Genomic DNA, 19,020 nt, shown 5'->3' on the forward strand with positions numbered 1-19,020 from the left:
GTACCGTGGGGTGCATCAAGCACAGAACTACTAGTCAGTTGAGGGAGGTGATTGTCTTGCTCTGCTCTGGTGCGGCCTCACCTCGAGTACTGCATGAAGTTCTAGGCACCACAGTACAAAAAGGACGTGAAACTGCTGGAGAGTGTCCAGAGAAGGGCTACTAAGATGGTAAAGGGCCTAGAGGGGAAGATGTACAAGGAGTGGCTGAGGGCACTGGGCCTGTTCAGCCTGGAGAAGAGGAGGCTGAGGGGAGACCTCATCGTGGTCCACAGCTTCTTCACGAGGGGGAGCAGAGGGGCAGGCACTGATCTATTCTCTTTAGTGACCAGCAACGGGGCCTATAGGAATGGTGTAAAGCTGTGACAGGGGAGGTTCAGGCTGAATGTCAAGAGAAGGTTCTTCACCGAGAGGGTTGTCACGCACAGGAACAGGCTCCCCAGGGACGTAGTCACGGCACCAAGCCTGTCAGAGTTTAAGTAGCATTTGGGCCGTGCACTCAGTCATATGGTCTGGATTTTTGAGTATACCTGTATGGTGCCAGGAGCTGGACTCGATGATCCTTGTGGGCCCCTTCCAACTTGGGGTATTCTGATTCTCTGATTCTATTCAGGGACATCATTGTCGCTGCTCAGCCCTTCTACACACCCCTTTTACGTTTTCTCTCATGAAGTTGCTTTTCATCTCCAAACGCAAAACATTCTGACAGACTTCTGGGTGCTGGCAGTGTTTATGGAGTTCTTAGAACAAGAATAGCTATTCTTGCTGTATTCATTGATCCAAAAGATCCACTTCCACCTATTTATTTGCCCTTGCTTTTCTGCAGTTCATGGAAAGCAGATCCAAACACTCCTTTCACTATCTTGTATTTATCTATTGTGTAGAAGAATAAGGGTGTCCTTTACTCCCCATTTGCTCGTGACAGCTCCTCCATTTACTGTTTTTCCTCTTGGAGATGACAAGCTTAAAGCCTTTGGACCTTTGATGCTGCCTCCCTCACTTTGTACATGGCTGTTAGCGCGTATCTTTTGTTATCTTCCCACTCCTGAAGTATGACAGGTTCTAGAGCAGCCTAGACTCCTGTGAGGGCGTTGACCTGAACTTTTTACACAGCACTTGGGAACTCCAGCAGCACCACAAATTCCTGACCCCGCTCACCTGCCTGCCCCCCTAGGCACAGAGCCAGCTGGAGTTCCCTGTCACCTCCCTGACGGTGAGGCGGCTCCCCACAAGACTTTCAAATCGGGCTAGCCCTTCCCATGACAGACCCGAGGGCCGTCTGTGCCCCTACAGCCGCACCCCTGAGCGCTTTCCCGCCTTCTCCCCTCAGGCGGCACCGCCATGACACCGCCCGCCCTTAGCGGGGGGCAGGCAGCGGCGCTGCGCAGGCGCACGGCGGGGCGGCGGGAGCGCCATGGTGGAGGCGCCGCGCATGCGCGGAGCGGGCGGCGCTGAGGCGGCCCGCGGGCAGGTGAGGGGCGGCGCGGCCCGGGGGCGGCCGCGGGGCTCGGGGGGGGCCCTGAGGGGCCCTGAGGGGCTGGTGGCGATGGAGGGCCCAGGGGAGGCTCTCAGGAAGGGAGGAGAAATAAATGCGCCGGCTCTTGCGTGACGGGTGCTGAGGGAGCGGTGTGGAGCTGGGACGGGGCAGGGCCGGGTGTTAGGGGAAGGGTCGGGCGCTGGGACAGGCCCCAGGGCGGGCCGGGCAAGAGGTCCCTGAGCGCCAGGAGCAGGGCCCGATGTGTGGGTGCTCCTGTGTGGCACAGGGGTTGGGGCAGTGAGCCCTGCGGTCCCTGCCCGCTCAGGGTGCTCAGTGACCCTGTGATGTGAGGCCAGCAGCTGGGGTGTGCGCATTAAGCTCACGCCTAGCCCTCGTTCCGTGTCCAGTGCTGATTTTTGGAGATTAACACCCATGCGTATCACTTCCTTAAGAGAAATGTTTTTGTTTTGGAGAGGGGTAAGCAATAGAAGCGTGGGCCAGGACTTAACTCTCATCTTCCCTTTAAACTTGTTTGTGCCACGAGCACTCAGCTGAGCTGTTCTGTTAGTGGAAGAGACAGTGGAGCAGGATTTATGCTTAATATCTTTTAATCCAGTTAAAATTCGTACAGATTAAGACAAATACTGATATTTACCTTGCAGTGCCAGTATTTTTTCTCTATGGTAAAAATACATGCTTTTCTTACTGGGTTACCTGATCAGAATCCCTTGACAAGGCTTCATTAGAAGATTCTGTTAAGGGTCCCAGAGGAGGGATGGTATCTGGGTTGCTTTTATGTAGTTATGTCTGTCCTCTATCTGTTAGCAGGTCAGCAGGTGTGACTGAAGACAGAAAGATGAGGCAGAAGGCTACTGAAGAAGTTCTGTTCTGTTGAGCATTTTTCTGTCTTGCTTGTAGTTTTGTAGGTGGTCGCCCTAGCATCTCAGCACAGTTATCTAATGTACAGAGTTCATCACTGGAGGTGCCCAGGTTCAAGAACTTAAAGCACAATTCTGACAACCAGGTGTCAGGATTTAAGGTGAAATCTGCATTTCAGCATAGTTTGTTCCAGAATGTATCTGCTGCAGCGTCATTTGACATAGCTATCACTGGATACTGCAGTTAATGGGCTGCTGATCTGACCACGATGTGGTCTCCTGAGTTCCTGTATTTGTGATTTTAAACACACAGCTCTAACATGAGGCACAACTTGAAAGGGTTGCTTCATAGGAACATAATTTCTACAGATATTATTAGACAATTTCTGCATTTCATCCTGTTGCTTTTCTGTTAGCCAGTCTCAGCTTCCTTTTATGAGAAGCAGGAACTTTTTGACTTAATAAAGCCTGCCTACCTTTAGAAAGCAGCTGAGCACTGCGATGATTATGGGCTATAGAAGGTCATAACGTAACTACGTTTTTCTGGGTTTTGTTGATTTTAGTTTCAGCCTTCCAGAGTTCTTGTTTTGAAAGGGTGTGAGGAGGCATTTCTAAGGCCGAGACTCCACCAGGAGTGATTGCAGTTATAGTATGTGTTGCACCTTCAGCAGTATGGATTTCTTCATCCCCAGCATGTTCTCTGATCACAAGACTTACCTCACTCTGAGAGTGAAGCAGGCTGTAATAACAAAACCACAGCTTTGGAGGTTCAGCACTGTTTGTTCTCTGGGCTTCACCCAGCACAGCTGACTTGGTTGGGGATTTGGTGCCTTGGGTAGCTGCTTGTAAGATAGGTGCGGACTGAACAACTTTAATTCTTGAAAAATGTTTCTGAACAGCTTTTAGCTTGTTTTGCCTTTATGGGTGAAGAATTGGCTTTAATGTGTTAGTTTTCTATCTGCATCTGGTTCTTTGACTCATGCGAGGTACTTCTGTTCTGGAAGTCCCCACTTAATTTACTGGCAGTGTGAAAAGGGATGCACAGCTATGCCACTTCACTCGGAGAGTCTTGATTTAATTACAGATAACAACCATACACAAGATATCTTCTATTTTATCTTGGTTACCCATGGTGCTGAACTTCAGAGCAGTCTAGAATTGCGCATTGCACTTTTGGCAGTTCAAGAAATTGCATTCCTATTTCATAACTTGATGTGCACAGTAATGGATTATTGCCTTATCTGACCGAAATCGTAACAGAGTTAGAAATAACTTCAGCAGTGTGCTTTCCAGATGAACCTACCGTGTACTTACTCAGTAATTTTAAGTATGAAACAACTCTACTTCAGGTAGTTCAGTAAAACTGGCTGACTTGTACTCTATGCTTGATTTGCTCAGCTGCTGAAGGAAGGAGATGAATGGCACAGGCTCATTCTGCCCTTTCCACTGCATCCATGTCTGTAGTTCTTCTAAAATTCTTTCAATTAACTGATGGTGCTCGCAGCAATCATGTGTTTAAAAAAATAAAAAGTCCGTACTGCATTTCTGCCACAGTGAATTTCTTTCTTCCTATGCCTTAGGTTTTTTGGCATCATTTAATCTGTGCTAAAGGACCCAAAAGCCATGTCTACTATGGTATTGTTCCCTTGCAGTTGGTGCAGGGGACTGAAAGATTGGATTGTGGGATGTTTCTTGAAACTTTAAATATCAGCCTGAGGCAGAGGGAAGACCTGAGTCCCAAAAGTTCTACTAAGTAACGTGTTTGTTGAAGCAAAAAATTGTTGCCTATCTTTTCTATTCTGTAATGTGTTGTTAAACATGCATAGTTGAGAGTATTTTGCAGGGCATAAACTGGTTTTACTGGGAGGTCTTTGCTAACCTAACTGTGTGGTGAACAGAGCAAATGTGAGGCTGGGAATTCTGTTGAATTCTACAGGTCAGTTACCTAAGGTTTGAGGCATTTGTTAAGCAAATTTCTCTAAGGATATAGGTAGCCGCCTTTGTTGATTTATAGTGTTGGAATTTGCATTAGATTTAGAGGAAGTCTCTATTTTGTTTTACCTGTTTTTGTAGTTCCTCAATGGACAAGGTGTTGAAAAGTGCCTCCAGCACTGTGGAAGCATGGAGACAAAATAGCCGTGTACTGAGACCCTCAAGAAACTATCGGGCAAACTGATGGCAATGAAGAGCTTGAACCATCACTTCAGCATGGCGGCAACCGAATCTGACAAGGACTCTGGATACTCAGGTTTAGAAAAAGACTACATCACTTTTTTTCCTCTTTTCTTTCTTTCTTTTTTTTTTTTTTTGTGTGTGTTTGTTGGTGTTGTTAAACAAATCTGATTCTAGCCTCTTACAGTGTGTGTCTGGTTACCTGTTAGGGTCTTTGTATCTGGGACAGGTTGAAAAATCATCCTACCATCAATCCTATTTGGGAGTGGAGCTTTATATTCATTCTGTGAATTTCAGTGGCATGGGAATTTAAAATGTGCCTAATAAAGAAATGAATGGAAGAATCTTAGACTTCAGAGTCTAGAAGTAGGATGGAAAGGTTAATTTTTGTTCTTTGCCAGTGATCAGTGAACTATTGCATCATTCCATCTAATATCTCTTACAATTTGACTAGATTGTCAGTGGAGCTTAATATAAGAGTGCCTCATATAACATCAGTAAAATGTAGATGGTGTTATGTTTTAATAATCCACAAAATTGTGCAAAGATTGGCTTTAAATGTTAAAAATGCTTGATGTAATGCTTTAACTTTAATGAGAGAGACCTGCATTACTGGATTTGTAGATAGATGTCAAGACACAAAATGACTGCAGGACAGACTGCAGCTGTGGCAGTGCTGGAGCTTGTAGTTCTTTCCTGCACCAAGCTTTGGAGCTGTCTTCATAATAGCGTGTAGTTCCTTGGAGACTAAATACAAAAGAGCAAAAAGTAATAGTTTTTGGGGGGAGACAATACTTGCATGAGAACTGTCCTGAAATATGAAGCCTTTTAACAAAGGCCATTCAACAGCTGTCACAACAGTTCTAATTTTATTGGTATTCCAGAATTAAACTTTATTATTCATTGTGGCTCAGTTGAAAGGAAGCAGAACAGTAGAACAGAAGGGAGGTAGCAAGTATTCTGGATGTGAAACAACTGACAGCTGAATTCCACCTCTGGCAGATGGAAGTTCGGAGTGCCTGAGTGCGATGGAGCAGACTGACTCGGAGGACGTGCTGAACACGTTGTGTTGGAACGCAGAGGATGGGCCTTGGCCATGCCCGGTGACCACAAGCAACTCCTTTCCTGCGCTTTCTCCCATGGTCGTAATGAAAAATGTTCTTGTTAAGCAGGTAAGGAAGAAGTAATATATTGGAAAATATTGCACATCTTAATTTTTAACTGTTCTCTTTTCAAAAAAAAAAATTTGAAGGAGGTCATTACAGCCTGGAAAGCAAAGAGTAGCCTGAAAAGTTTTGTTAGTGACAGCCTGTTCTTTTGAGGTGCAGCTGAAATCACTAAGAGGAGAAAAATGTGGAATATAAAGGCTCTGCTACATTTGCTCTCTGTCTCAAATGAATCTGCAAAAAACAGATCTTCATGAATGTTATGTAAATAGCACCAAAGACTGAACAAAAAAAATTCCTTTTTGAATTTTTCTTTTTCATTCAATTTAGACAGTACAGTAGGATGATTGCTTTTGCTTGATAATTCTTAGGTCCTAAAGGTGCTTTATATGTGATGTGAAACCCTAATCCAGAACGTCATAGATGAACAAATTAAACCTGTACCTAAAGTTAGCCATGGTACGTTTACTTCAACAGTTGTTTCTCTTAATTATGTGTGATGGCTCTCACTGCAACAATTATATTCTCTGTTGATACCTTCCAATATCACATTATGTGTTTTTCCTCCAACAGTTCTGTGAGACATTGAAAAGTTCTGCATTGTAACAGAAGGTGCAAGAGCTTAAAGTTCAAAGTATTGCCATACTACTAGATTTCTTGCTTCTACTCATGTTTTCTTAGCAGAAGAAAAGTTCTAATCATAAAAAACAAGGCTGAAGAATACTTCTGAGAATACAGTGAGAAGGGGGGAAAGTTTAGATCCTGATTCTTTTTCTATGGAATCTGTTCTGAAAACAAGCAAAACCTGTTCAACTTGGATGCTGTGTCAGTGCTAGCAGAGAGATGGGTTTCTGTTGGTATTTGGCAGATTATCCATTTGTGGAGGAGTTAATTCTGATCTGAGCATTGTGCTTTATCTTGACAAGAAACAATTTTGGTTCATAGTCATGTCCCTAGGTGCACGGACCAAGTACTGTCTAAACGCTGAAGTTTTCACGTAGTACGAAAGAGGCAAGCTTCACCAAAGGCTGTTGGCCTGGGGCTCAAAAATTAAACTGTAATTGTAGTGGTAGTTTCATGTTAAAATCTTGGTCATGTCACAAACAGATAGATAGGAAAAGTAACTAAATAATACATATAACATAAAAGTTGGTAGTGTAGCAAATGGGAAAAGTGGGGAGGAGGAGGTAGATAAAATTAACAGACCCGTTTCTTTTGAGCAGTGCATAGTAACGTTCAAATCTAATTGTGTATGGCTAAGGACAATCACGTTAAATTGGAAAATGCTTATTTCAGTAAACAAAATCAACAAGTCGAGGTGAGAATGATGAAGCATCTTTCTGGTTCTTTCCACTAGGCCTAGTTACCTCAGGTAGCGATGCTGGTTATCTTATTAAGATGGTCTTTTCAACAAAGTGCTCAGTTGGGCTCACTGGACCAAAAAAATAACTCAGCATCCCCAGTTACTGCAGTTTATTTGTTCCAGTTTCAGTCAGAATCATTCTCCTGTCTAGATCCACTCTGATCCTGCGTGGTGATGTTTACCTGCTGTACTGGTTTCAGAGTGTAAACAGCTAACAGCGTTACAAAAAAACAGGCAGGGCTTAATTCCCTGAAACACAGTGCTGCTGTGGCAAGGCTTCTGTAAGGCTGGTCAAAGTCCTTAATAAGCGGGAAAGCTTTCTAGATGAGTGGTGCTGATATTTGCAAGACATTAGCCTTTATTTAAAAGAAACAACCTAAAAAAAAAAAACAACCACAACTGCAGAATTAGTAAAAAAATAAATGTCTCCTCTAATGCAAGTTAGATTTTGTGTAGGAGAACAAGAGCAGAACTTTATAGAAGTGGAAAGGACAAGAAAGGGAATAGCAGAGTTAAGAAAAAAACGAGCAAGATGAACAGTTACCACAGTTCTCTTGGCCTCAGTGAATTTGGGTCTCTGCTAGGTGTTGTACAAATGTACAGTAAATTACAACTTCCGACCTGAAAGCCTTGCTTCCTAAGGCTGCATATTCTGCCTGGTGTTAGAATCGTGGAATAATAGAGTCATTGAGGTCAGAAGAGACCTCCAAGATCATCTGGTCCAACCATCCCCCTACCACAACGACACCCACTAAACTATGTCCCTAAGCACCAGGTCCAACCTTTCCTTAAAAAACCCCAGGGACGGTGACTCCACCACCTCCCTGGCAACCTATTCCAATGCCTGACTGCTCTTTCTGAGAAGTTTCTCCTGATTTCTCCAGACTAAACAACCCCAGTTCCCTCAGCCTCCACTCCTTGTGGTCTTTTATATACACTTCACCACTCATATTTCCATATACCTTGCTTTTGAATGTGTTCTTTCTTCTGTGAAATAAGGACATAATGTTAACTTTCAGAGGTAGTTGTTCTGTACCCCTGTTACATAAACATCTCACCTACTGAATGAAAAGGATTCTGTGTCACAGTAGGTAATCAAATCTCATCTCTGAGTTTTAGTGTCCAAATCAGTGGATGGTACCTGCTTTTGATGAGTTAAAAGTCCTCTGCTGGGGGGAATGGACTTCAGCAAAACACATTATCATTTGCCAGTTTAAACGTTATGCGACTGATGTAGATGAGATGGATTTCAGATGAGTCAGTTCCAAAAATAATAGAATGTCTTAGTGCTAGCTAAAAACTGTGCCCTTGGCAGGCCTGCCAGCAACATTCCGAGTTGTAAGCTTTACGAATTGGAAGAGCAGCTTGACAGTATATTGTATTCGTGTACGTGTAATGGTGATGACTTAAATATATGGGAAATGAGGTGGGTGGTGGTGGTGTTTTTTGTTTGTTTGTTTTTTCCCAGAAATAACATCTCTTACTAGACCATTTGATGTGTTTACAGAAAAGCAGGCATGCTTTCTGGCCAGGAGATCTCATAAGGATCCCTGGTAGTGGATTTGAGAAGGAAGATGTAGTAATATCTTGTGAAATTGATGTATTCTCCCTCCCTGCACTGAAGAATATGACTTGTGGGAGGGAATAAAAACTTGAACATCTTTCCTGAAATATAATGGTTTTAAGGCTTCAGTGCGCACCATTTCATCAGAGGTGCGGAATTCAACTGCTTGGGGCTTACAACAGACAGTTTTCCTTGAATTGATTGATATTCAGCATTTTTTCCCTAACTTCATGGTTTTAAATTTATTGAAACCATGTATTGTACTTAAGATTGGAAGACTTACTGAACAGCTGTCGTCTACGTTAAATAACCATTTCAAGAGCTTGCTATAAGAATAGAAATGACAGGATTGTAGTTGCTGCATTTCGACAAAGAGGGTGTCTAAATTATTCCTCAGATATCTGAGCAGTCTTTGACTATTTTAGAATATTTCGTAACTGCGATGCTTAATTATATTTCAAGTTTTCTGTACGCTTCTTATTTAGCCTCAAGTCAGTAATAATTTTACACTAGCATTTTACAATAAAGGCATGCACTGTAATGCTTTCCTAAATAACTTTCCTAAATAGGAATGTATAAATTCAGATGGAATTGTTTTTAAATATTTGCTATTCCATAATAAATGGATTATGGATTACAGCTTCTATTCTAGTGTTATGTTCTTTTGGCAGAGAAGGATGATTTTGATGGAAGGCTGCTCACAATGTGTTAGAGTGAATAGTATATATCAAGTATTATGAAGAAATGGCACAGTCCATCTGTTTCGCTGAAGGGTTTTTGGTCCTTTTCTACAGCATTGTTGTAAGAATTCTGTTTTTCCCCATTTATGCTTCTCAGGGCAGTTCTTCCCAGCTCCAGTCTTGGACGGTCCAGCCATCCTTTGAAGTGATTCCAGCTCAGCCGCAGCTGGTGTTTCTTCACCCATCAATCCCACCTCCCATTAACCCTCACCCTGCTGGGAAAAAGAGAAATGACTCCACTAACTACCTGCCCATCCTGAACTCTTATCCCAAAATAGCACCGCAGCCTTGCAAAAGAGATCACTCCTTTGATCTAGAGGATCGTCAGGAAACCAGTTGCCATAAACGACTCTGCACAGAAGCACCCAAGATGGAGACTTCTCCTGTATCGAGGAGCACAGGTTTGCCTACTAGTCCTTTTGCCCACCTACCAGTTAGCTTTAAGACCACTCAGGATTCTTCTAATCAGCAAAATCCTTCAACTTTAGTGACAAGTGGGAAAGTGTCAGCTCTTTCTGGTTTCCACCGTGTTTCTGCTGACGCTCAGAAACTCCCAGGTCTGGCTCCCCTTTTGCCTTTTGGAACTCTGCAGGCAGCAAAGTGCACCCCTCACGAGAATGAGAGTGCAGCACAGACTCCAATGCAGTCTGCAGTGTGGAGCCCCCCGTTGATACCAGAAGAGACTTGCACTACCCCTGAGCTGCTGTTGCAACAGCAAAGCAAGTGCAGACGTTTTCAGAACACGCTCGTCGTGCTACGCAGGTCAGGATTGCTGGAGATCACTTTAAAAACCAAGGAGCTCATTCATCAGAACCAGGTGACTCAGGCTGAGCTGGACAGGCTGAAGCACCAAACACAACTGTTCATAGAGGCAATAAAGAACAATGCTCCGCAGTCATGGGCAGAGCTAGAGGCATCTCTAACAGGAGCAGAGAAAACTAATAGCAACCTTGAAGACTCCGCTTATCCAAACATGTAGTAGAAAGGTACATAGCTGTTAAGTTATTTTCGTGCCTCCTATTTCCTGTCTCAGGCTTTTGCTTGAGCGTTCTCCGAGTCCAAGACTTGCAAAGTGGCATGCCATTAACAACTTGTCTTCAGTACCGGTTGTGGGACTGGAACAGCACCGTGGGATCTTGACAGGATGGGTACTTACTGTTTCAACGTGCCCTTGAACTCCATGCTAACTCTGTAGTTACTTGGACTTGAGAAGCTTGGATGTGCTCTGCTGGCATGTTCTCATTCTTGCTGTGAGGAGGCAGTCAGCTGCAGTATTCTGCTAGCATTCCTGTTCCTATTTCCATCTTCAGGTAGTTCTGAGAATGGAACGGCAGAACAGGCCCCAGTATTGGGCCATCAGCAGTTACAAGTAGATGAAGGGAGCTGGCGTGAGGAGAGGAAGCTTAGGTTTGTGGGGTCATAAGTTTAGACCGTCACTGTCTTTTTTTTCCTCATAGCAGAGTCTTGCTTTTGGGGTTGTAACACATTTGAACTAGTGGAGATTTGCTTGTGCTGCAGCAGCATTCTGTGTTCATTGCAGTCTTTGACCAAAGTGAAGAGTGTCTTAGCACGTTAGTGGAATGACTTGTTTCAATGAGTGTATTTTCAATTTTGGTCTGTGAAGATGAGTAAAAATTGCAAGGCTTGTACTGGAAGTGTTTGTTCTAAAGCTGTGTTTATTTGCACTACCCATTAATAGCTAAGAAGTGCACAAGGCAAGTGGCTTTGGGTTTTCTTGGCAGGCTGCAGAGGCTGTTCTGAATATGGTATAAGGAAGATACTCATTCACCAGGCTTAACATAGGGAGACTGGTTGCTTACCATTTTATCTGTGTATCTAACTTACAAGACTCAACTCTTCTTTTGCTGTGAAATTAGATTGCCAAATATGAAAAAAGAGGTGAAAGGAAAAAGAGCATGATGGCCTGTGGTGTAATAAGTCCTCCCATCTCCCCTCCCTTTTGTTAGTGAGAGAAGTCAGAGGAATATATCTATTACAAAAGAAGTGTCAGCTTGGATAATCTTCCTAAAAACTTGACCTACTTGAGTTTGAACGTAAAGAAATAAAACAAACACCAAAACTACTTGCTTCCACATCAATTTATCATTCCTAGCCTGCTTGCCTTGAAATATAGTTACACTGTGCATAAGATGTTAGGCCTTATTAGTAGACATTCACACTAGTCACGTTGCAAAAGCTGTTCTATGGATGCTTATTTCATTTCAGCTTCTCTAGGCACTTAACTGTGTCAGTCCCTCCAGTGTGGAGGGTTTTTTTTTTTTTCCCAGAGACAGGCTGCGTAAGAGAGCTAAGAATGTCTTTTCCTAAGAAGGGTAAGAAATCTGGATTGTTTATGGTGTGTTCATTTCCACTTGAAAATGCTTTCAAAAATTATGTTGTCTAGGTCACTGGGTATTTTGATGCTCTGATCACTTGTATCAGCTGCTTCAGATTTTTAGAAGAGGAACTTGAAAGTAGAGCAGATCTCATGCTAATTTTGATTAGACCTCTTCATTTTCTGAAGATGCCTCCGAGAATCAAGATTGCAGAAGACTGTGAAGAATGTTTTTGTAGTCTACCTAAAATACATGCATGAGAGAAAGTGTAAGGGGCTTCCCCCTCTAAGGGGTTTCCCCGTTTTTAGAGTGATGAAAAGAAATGCTGTACACGCCTCAAGAAGAGGAGAAATGTGAGTCAAGCTTGTACTACATATAGGTTTAAAGAGAAATTTTGTGGCAGGATTCACCCTAGAGCCCTTCTTCAACTCTAACAAACTCATAGCAATGCCTTTTCTGGTATCCTGCCCACCTGCTGAAGGCGCTAGTGCAGTACATGGGAATTCATTAAGAGAAAAATCTCATAGGCTGTGTTCTATCATGTTTTTTTTTTTTTTTTGTCTAAATATAACTGCAATGATTGTGTGTAATAGTACGTCTCATAACTCTCAGCACAGCAATATCCAAGCTCCAGCAAAACTGAAGGCAGCGTAATTCTGAGTAATAATGTAGAACACATCCAGCTCTTCTGGAACTAAGTGTGATATCCCCACATCTGGGGGCATAGATGTGACGGTGCCTTGGGCCATTTGCACAAAAGAATCTCAGAAGATAGGACTGTTTCTTCTGAGCTTCTTAGAAGAAGGAGAGGAGGGAGTAGTTCCATTCATCTGATACCTGTAATAAACATAAAGTTGAGGTGTGGGAAAGTGCATAGGATATCTTTTCTATTTTTCATAAGATTCTACCTATCAATTACAGAGGGGAACAGGAAGTTCAGAATGTACATATTTTTAGGAAGTGATTGTTCTACAAAACAGAGTGATGGAGTCAGGCTTCCCTAGGAAGCCTGTTCCAGTGTTTGACCATCCTCACAGTACAGAAATTTTTCTTAGTATTGAGTCTCTTCTCCATCCTATTTCCACTGCTCTGATGGAGTAAAAGGAAGGGAAAAACTGGCCTTGCAGGGTGATGCCCTTTGACTTAGGGAGACCATAGCTGAGAAAACTCTCAGTCCACACTGCACCAAGGGTGGGCTGAAGTGTGTGTTTATAGATGATGGGCATCTCAGCTGGCATAATTTATATTAGCATCTATCTCAGTAAATCTGTGAATAAATTCCAGCAGCTGGTTAGAAATCTACTAGCCACCAGGCCAGACTTACGGTATTTGCTGAACTAGAAAAATCTGTTCTAGAACTATTATATTTAAATCTGGGGCCCCATAGAAAGGAACTATATCCCTAGATAAATGTTTCATCAAGATTTTCAGTTATAAAAAAGGTTTTTGAAGGCCCCTAATAATAAATCCATCCTGAAATACCTTTCTATTCAGTTTCTTATAGCTGCCTTTATTCTTGGAAGCCCTGGTAAAGCTTTAAACAGTAAGAGCTTTCCTTTCTTGGCTGCAATTTAATAAAATAGGTTAGCTTGGAGCTGTTTTGAGAAAATTAGTTGACTGTATTAGGACCAGAATAGATCTTGATTCTGGACAGGGTATGGAATTGGTCCAGTAGAGATGAGCAGAAACATTAGCCTCTGATTGGAAACCTGTAAGCACTGAACTTACAGATTTGTGGTGTTTGAAGGAGTAAGGCTTTGCATTAACAACTTTGCCTGAAGACAGCTGTCCCAGTCTAAAAAAGTCAGCGAGACGGTCTGCTGGGGCTTCGGGTGCTGCTGACATGCATGCATGGTAGCTTGATGGCTCAGACAGACTGCTGTTTTTTCTATTAAGTTTTAATAAATGTTGGTATTTTTGGTTACTTTTGCTATGTATTTTTGAAGTTCTACTGCTCTAGTTGGAATGTAAACATTTTCTGTACTTTTAAGTCTCCATTGCCAGCTTTGAATAAAGTAGCCTAAGAACTCTGTTACAGAACATGACCTTTTTGTTAAATCTTTATAGAAACAGACTGTGAAATATGAATCAAATAAAGTATATACTTGACAAGTCTATGGGTTAGCCTAATGCTGTTGAACTGCAAAGTCCTTAATTCCAAAGCATGCTTTACATAGTTCCACAGGAGCACGTTTCCCATGTGAGAAAGTGCAGATCACAGAAGTGATACTATGGTTCCTCTCCGAAGGGCATCACGTGAGCTTTACCAGTATGTATGAATTAAAGGGTTTCTGGGAGGAGCATGGGTAAAAGTGGGCTGTACAGAACACTAAAAATACATTGCAGTGGGTGACCATTGCCATAGATCTGTCATGAAAAACCTGGAAGAATTTTTGAATCTCTTAACTGTTATCTCCATGTGATGACTGTACATAATGCTCACTGTCTGTGCGGGGTGAACTCCTACACTATCGCCATCCTGTCAGCCAGATATGCAGAAATTCTGAATTGTGAAGTGTGGGTGTGGGTATCTTGGCTGCTGAAAGAATTACTTGAGTGAAATTTTACTCTCTTGAAGGAGAAGAAATGTTCTTCATCTGAATCTGTATGCCAACTTTTCAATAAAACACATTTTCCAAGATATGGCCATCCTTACATTTTTTCCTTTGTTCAGAGATCAAACTTCCAGCGAGAACTGAGCAGTTGTTCCTGCAATGCCCAGCAGCCTTGTGGCTTGAGGTCCTGTTGTGAGGTAAAGAGACTCTGGTTCAAGTTCTTACTTGAACCAGACAGAGCCATACCTTGAACCTTGTTGCTTTGCATCCAAGGAGTAGTGACATCAATCGAAGTGCTTTTATTCCCCGAGAATGCAAACTCAGCGTTTGCAACCCTGGTACTCCTGACGGATATGGGTGCAATTCAAGCAGAAAATGTTTCACCAGAATTGTGTTTATGTCTCCTTTAGATAGGTTTTTCTTTAAACTGCAAAGTCTTATCTGCAGGGTGCCAGACCTTTATTTCACAGAGACCAAAAAAGTCAGTTGCTTCTTTTTGGTGCACTGTATCTATCTTTTTCTTGTAACACAAACAGCCTAAAAGGAGCAGAGGTCTCCATGGGCTTGGGCTGAGGAATCTCCTGGCATGCAAAATTTCTGGCACCCACTAGGCTGATTGTAGCTTGCTGTTACTGCTTGCTTACTCATGATTCCTGGGACGGAAATAGGGGCCCCTGCCTGCACAGTTTTATGCTCTAGCTGTACCTTGCTGCTTTTTGGGTATAATGTAGTCATACAGCCCCCCGCTGTATTATATGGTCCAGAGTGTTGAAAGTACGTGAGACTTCTCTAAATCTGTGTGTTTTGGGGTAAGTCCATGAGATGATGTTAACGTTGAGCGTAAATTCCTGTAATCTGAATCAGAAGGCAGTAGGAAACACCAGGAGTTCTGGCCTCCTTTCTGTTGGAGCACGGTTTCCAAGACTTCTTCAAATTCTCATTTGAACTAACGTGTGTTTTTAGAAGAAGCATCCAGCCTTGATTTGAAAGTGCCTAGCAATGAAGATCTACCCAAATTGTTCAGAAGGTAATTACTTACTGTTAAAAATGTGCCTTTTATATTGAATTTGAGTGTGTTGTCTTTCGGTATCCAGCTGTCAGATCTTCTACCTTTTGTCTGCTAAGCTGAAGTACATGCTGTGACATTGCTGTGTTCTCTGTAGGCATTTATGAACTGAACAAGTCATTCCTTAGCTTTTTCTCAGCTTTCTTTGTTAAAGTAACTGATTACGCTCTCAAATCTTTTCAGTCTGTTGTTCACCTGTGTCCATCTTCTTCGGATCCCTTAAATTTATTTAAATACATTTTTAAATGAAGCACTGAAAGCAAAACAGGATTGTAAGATGCGTTCTACCATGTCAACCTTCCATACTGCTACTGTCTCATCTTTATAGCAGCCATGGCATCAGGCTCAAAGTCTAAATCATCTCTGGACCTGTTGCTCCTAAGGTTAGTGAATTCCTGTCCCTCACTTATGTTTCCGTGCTCCTTCCATACTCCAAGCAGCCAGAAAGCAGAACAAACAGTCTCACACATTATTTACCTCTACTTCCGAACTCTTCCACCTTCATTGTTACCTCTAATTTGTAGTCGAATTACTGAAGACAATATTAAATACCGTCAGTCAAGAACAAATTTCATATTGTTTTCATTTTAACAGATGTTTGACAGATCTCTCTATACAAATAGGAAATTACACTTGTAATACATTTCACAACATCCAGCTAGTTTCATGTAATTCTGGTTTCAGTGTGTCATATGAGAAACTGTTAAATATCCACCAGAAGTATGAGTATGTTCTTGTTTTGGCCTCAGTCAATTTTTAATTGCAATTCATCAAAACAAGACAGCGATTTTTTGACCAACTCTGTTTCTTTTGATTCATGAATTTCAATTACTTTTACTTTCTGTTTATATACTCGATTAATACAAAACTAGAGGTTATTCCATTGTTTTCTCCCCATTACCCAGCTTATGTTCATTCAGATCAGTCTACTTACCCTCTGAAAAGCTGATGCTCTGTTAGTTTTTTCCCTCTCCTTAGACCACTGAAATCTTGCCTAGTGGTCTGAAATTCACTGAAGTAGTACTGATGGTCCGGAGATCTTCTTGCATATCTCCTGTTAAATTTTCAATCACAACTTATTCAGACTTGCTGACTTAAACAACGGCTATTAAACATTTTTTAAAATGTCCTGAATTACTTTTTGAAAATGGAAATCAAGCTGTTATGATATGGGAGGAATACATCTGGCTTTTTTCTAAGCGCTCAACAGAAATTCTTCTGAAAAGCTTCTGCCATTCTGCACTGCAGCAATATAATTTCCATCTTGCAATGGAGCAGCGCCAGCATAAAGATTTCTTCTGCATCTCATACATTTTAAGAAATAGAGGAAGTGTGGGGCTTTTCAGGGCCAAAAGGGGAGTTTCATCAACTTCTTCATCGTTTTCTTCTTGTTCTTCTGGTGATTAAATTAATTGAGTTAGTTTAATGGAACTGGAATGCCTCTTACCATGCCCACTTAGGCAATTTCACTTTTTCCCCATAGCAGTAGTAGGGGATATTTAGACCACTTAAATTTACGAGGGCTAAGAAATCCAGTAACAGACAGAAAACCAATGCTTATTGTTTTTTAATAGATAGGACCGCTTGAAAAATTAATGTGCTTTCAATGGAAAACTCCCATGTTTTTATTGGAAATGAAAATGTATTTTGTCTGGAAGCTTGGTGTTTTGCAGCATTAGTCACAGCACTCACTTTTTGGTGAATTTCAAGCAGTGTGGAAATGCTCTGGGCAGTGTGGGTGGGGGCAGATGTTATTTCTCTTAACCTTCATCCTCTTCTCCTGGGTTGCCTGTACAGGAAACGGGATCCAAGCTCTAAAGGGTGTCTCCGTCACCTCATGCTGAAGAAGCAAAATCTTGTAGAGACAGCCAAACTTGTCCAATCATCTGAGGTACAGGAGGACGGTAATAGGCATCTCCTGATTAAGTGAAAATAAAACAGCTCTTCTTGAGAAAATTCGTAGCTCGGTGAATACAAATACCATTTTTTCTGCAATGTTGTCACGACAGCAGCATCTCACTTGAAAGGGAGGGTGTCGTGGTCATGACGCACCAGAACAGCCTACAAGGATTAGAAGGTTTCTTGCCATGGAGAAGATGGTCATGACTGGAGCCATGATGTTCCAGGTGAGAAGGCAGCAGTCTGATACCAGTATGCTGTCAGCACTATCTGCTGGACATATATATATCACCACATTAAATACTGCAAAGTTTTAAAGTCTCAGTCTTATCCAAGGTGCCCGGTAGCATCCCAGTCCTTAGAAGTGCTTGATCTTTTGAAACTTGTATTTTTGCTGAGAGTTGTCTCCCATGCAAATGACAGTCCTATGCAGCATGCCCAAACACAGTTGGAATTCAGGAAAGCAGTCTTCACCACACAGAACTTGGCTCCCCATCTCACTATGTAACAGCCTACGGCTGACCATGCAGCATATCTGCGCAGTAATGCTGTCTGACAACGCTCTGAAGGTGGGTGGCTGACCTAAGTTACATGAGAGAGGGCCAAAAAGAACTCCCAAATGTCTTTCAGCGCTAATTGCACAAGTAAGGCAAGCCTGAGCTTGATGACAGTCATCTGAATAGTGAAAAGCCTCCAAATGTGTAATAGGAGCTGCAGCCAGTCCAAACTGGAACAGGAGCAGAGCAGTGACCTGCAGGTGAGGGTCTGTGGCTGTTGTGTTCGAGGTCTGTAGTGGCAGTGCAACTGTAGAGACTGTCGTAGTTAAAGAGGTGATGCTGTTCGGAGTGGTGCGTTGGTGCACAGGTGCACCAGTGGCCCTGGTGAGTTTCTAGCAGTTCAGAATGAAGCTGAGCATTCAGGAGATACTCCTCATAGCCAAAGCCAAGTGGTTGATTTCTTTGAAAGGCTGAGATTCAAAGATAACCATTGCTTGCACATTAAAAATGTTACCCTGCTCATGTTTTTCTACTGCCAAACTTAAGGCAGTGATGTTAGGCAAAGCAGAATGATGCACTGCCTCTGCCTGATCCTGGAGCCAGCAAACTTATGGGAAACATCACTGCAGCTTCTAGGGTTTTCTTTATTTCAAATCCCACTGCTTCTCCAGCACCTTAACACATATCAACCAGAGAGACTGCAGCCAGCCCCTGTAAAAGCAGTCGGTTTATCGATGTGCTCGGGTGGGTGAGTGAAGCAGATGAATGCCAATAAAGACCCTGCATTCCTGGGGGTGAGGTTGCTCCCCGGTATAACTTTTCCTTTTCTGTGTCATTATAACATCTGTTTATGCATGGATGAACACCTCAGAGGAGCACCTGCAAGATTATTTAGCTGTAGTGGCAGTTGGTTCAAGCACTCAGTAATCCTGCAAAGTATCTCTATTACCTCTTCAAAAATAATGACAGTAACAGGCCACTGTCTGCATGTCATTATTAGTACAGGGAAGGGAGGAAAACACCCTGGTGTTCCCCAAAGCTTAATTTAACTTTGGGTGTGCTTCCATAATTCCCTTATTGTACCCTGTTCTGATGCAAGACCAGTCCTTAGCACATCCGTTTTCAGTAAATAGATGACTGCTTTTAAAATATAAATATGACTGAAAATAGGTCTGTATTTGCCTGGAATTGTTTCTGTTTGGAATGAAACCAAATATAGCTGCACTCAATTCATTTTGAACTCTTCTTGTGCATTTCCATGGCACCCAGGCTGCAAGTCAGAGCTGCTTTAACCTGAGCACTCATAACAA

General features: G+C 42.4%; 1 protein-coding gene across 5 annotated transcripts; it reads left to right on the forward strand.

Annotated features, from left to right (window-relative positions):
- The first annotated feature begins 1,422 nt into the window (after positions 1–1,422).
- CIPC (CLOCK interacting pacemaker) lies at positions 1,423–14,326 on the forward strand. 5 transcript variants are annotated; one of them, XM_082761657.1, is made up of 4 exons: positions 1,423–1,468; positions 4,426–4,600; positions 5,527–5,696; positions 9,455–14,326. In XM_082761657.1, exons 2-4 carry the CDS (start codon positions 4,528–4,530, stop codon positions 10,334–10,336), a joined length of 1,125 nt encoding a protein of 374 aa, XP_082617783.1. In that variant the 5' UTR covers positions 1,423–1,468; positions 4,426–4,527; the 3' UTR covers positions 10,337–14,326. The 5 variants fall into 5 exon arrangements, with proteins under 5 accessions (XP_082617783.1, XP_082617785.1, XP_082617787.1 ...); XM_082761659.1 differs by lacking the exon at positions 1,423–1,468 and adding an exon at positions 2,308–2,513; XM_082761661.1 differs by lacking the exon at positions 1,423–1,468 and adding an exon at positions 3,181–3,206.
- The last annotated feature ends 4,694 nt before the right edge of the window (positions 14,327–19,020 follow it).

Source organism: Aythya marila (genome assembly GCF_965140915.1).
Source record: "Aythya marila genome assembly, chromosome: 5".
Lineage (NCBI taxonomy): Eukaryota > Metazoa > Chordata > Aves > Anseriformes > Anatidae > Aythya > Aythya marila.

Bases quoted from the DNA above. Each gene is read 5' to 3' on its own strand.
- CIPC (XM_082761657.1), top strand. From the start codon at position 4,528: ATGGCAATGAAGAGCTTGAACCATCACTTCAGCATGGCGGCAACCGAA. The intron at 4,601-5,526 runs GTTTAGAAAAAG...CACCTCTGGCAG, and splicing joins CAAGGACTCTGGATACTCAG to ATGGAAGTTCGGAGTGCCTG. The intron at 5,697-9,454 runs GTAAGGAAGAAG...TATGCTTCTCAG, and splicing joins AAAATGTTCTTGTTAAGCAG to GGCAGTTCTTCCCAGCTCCA.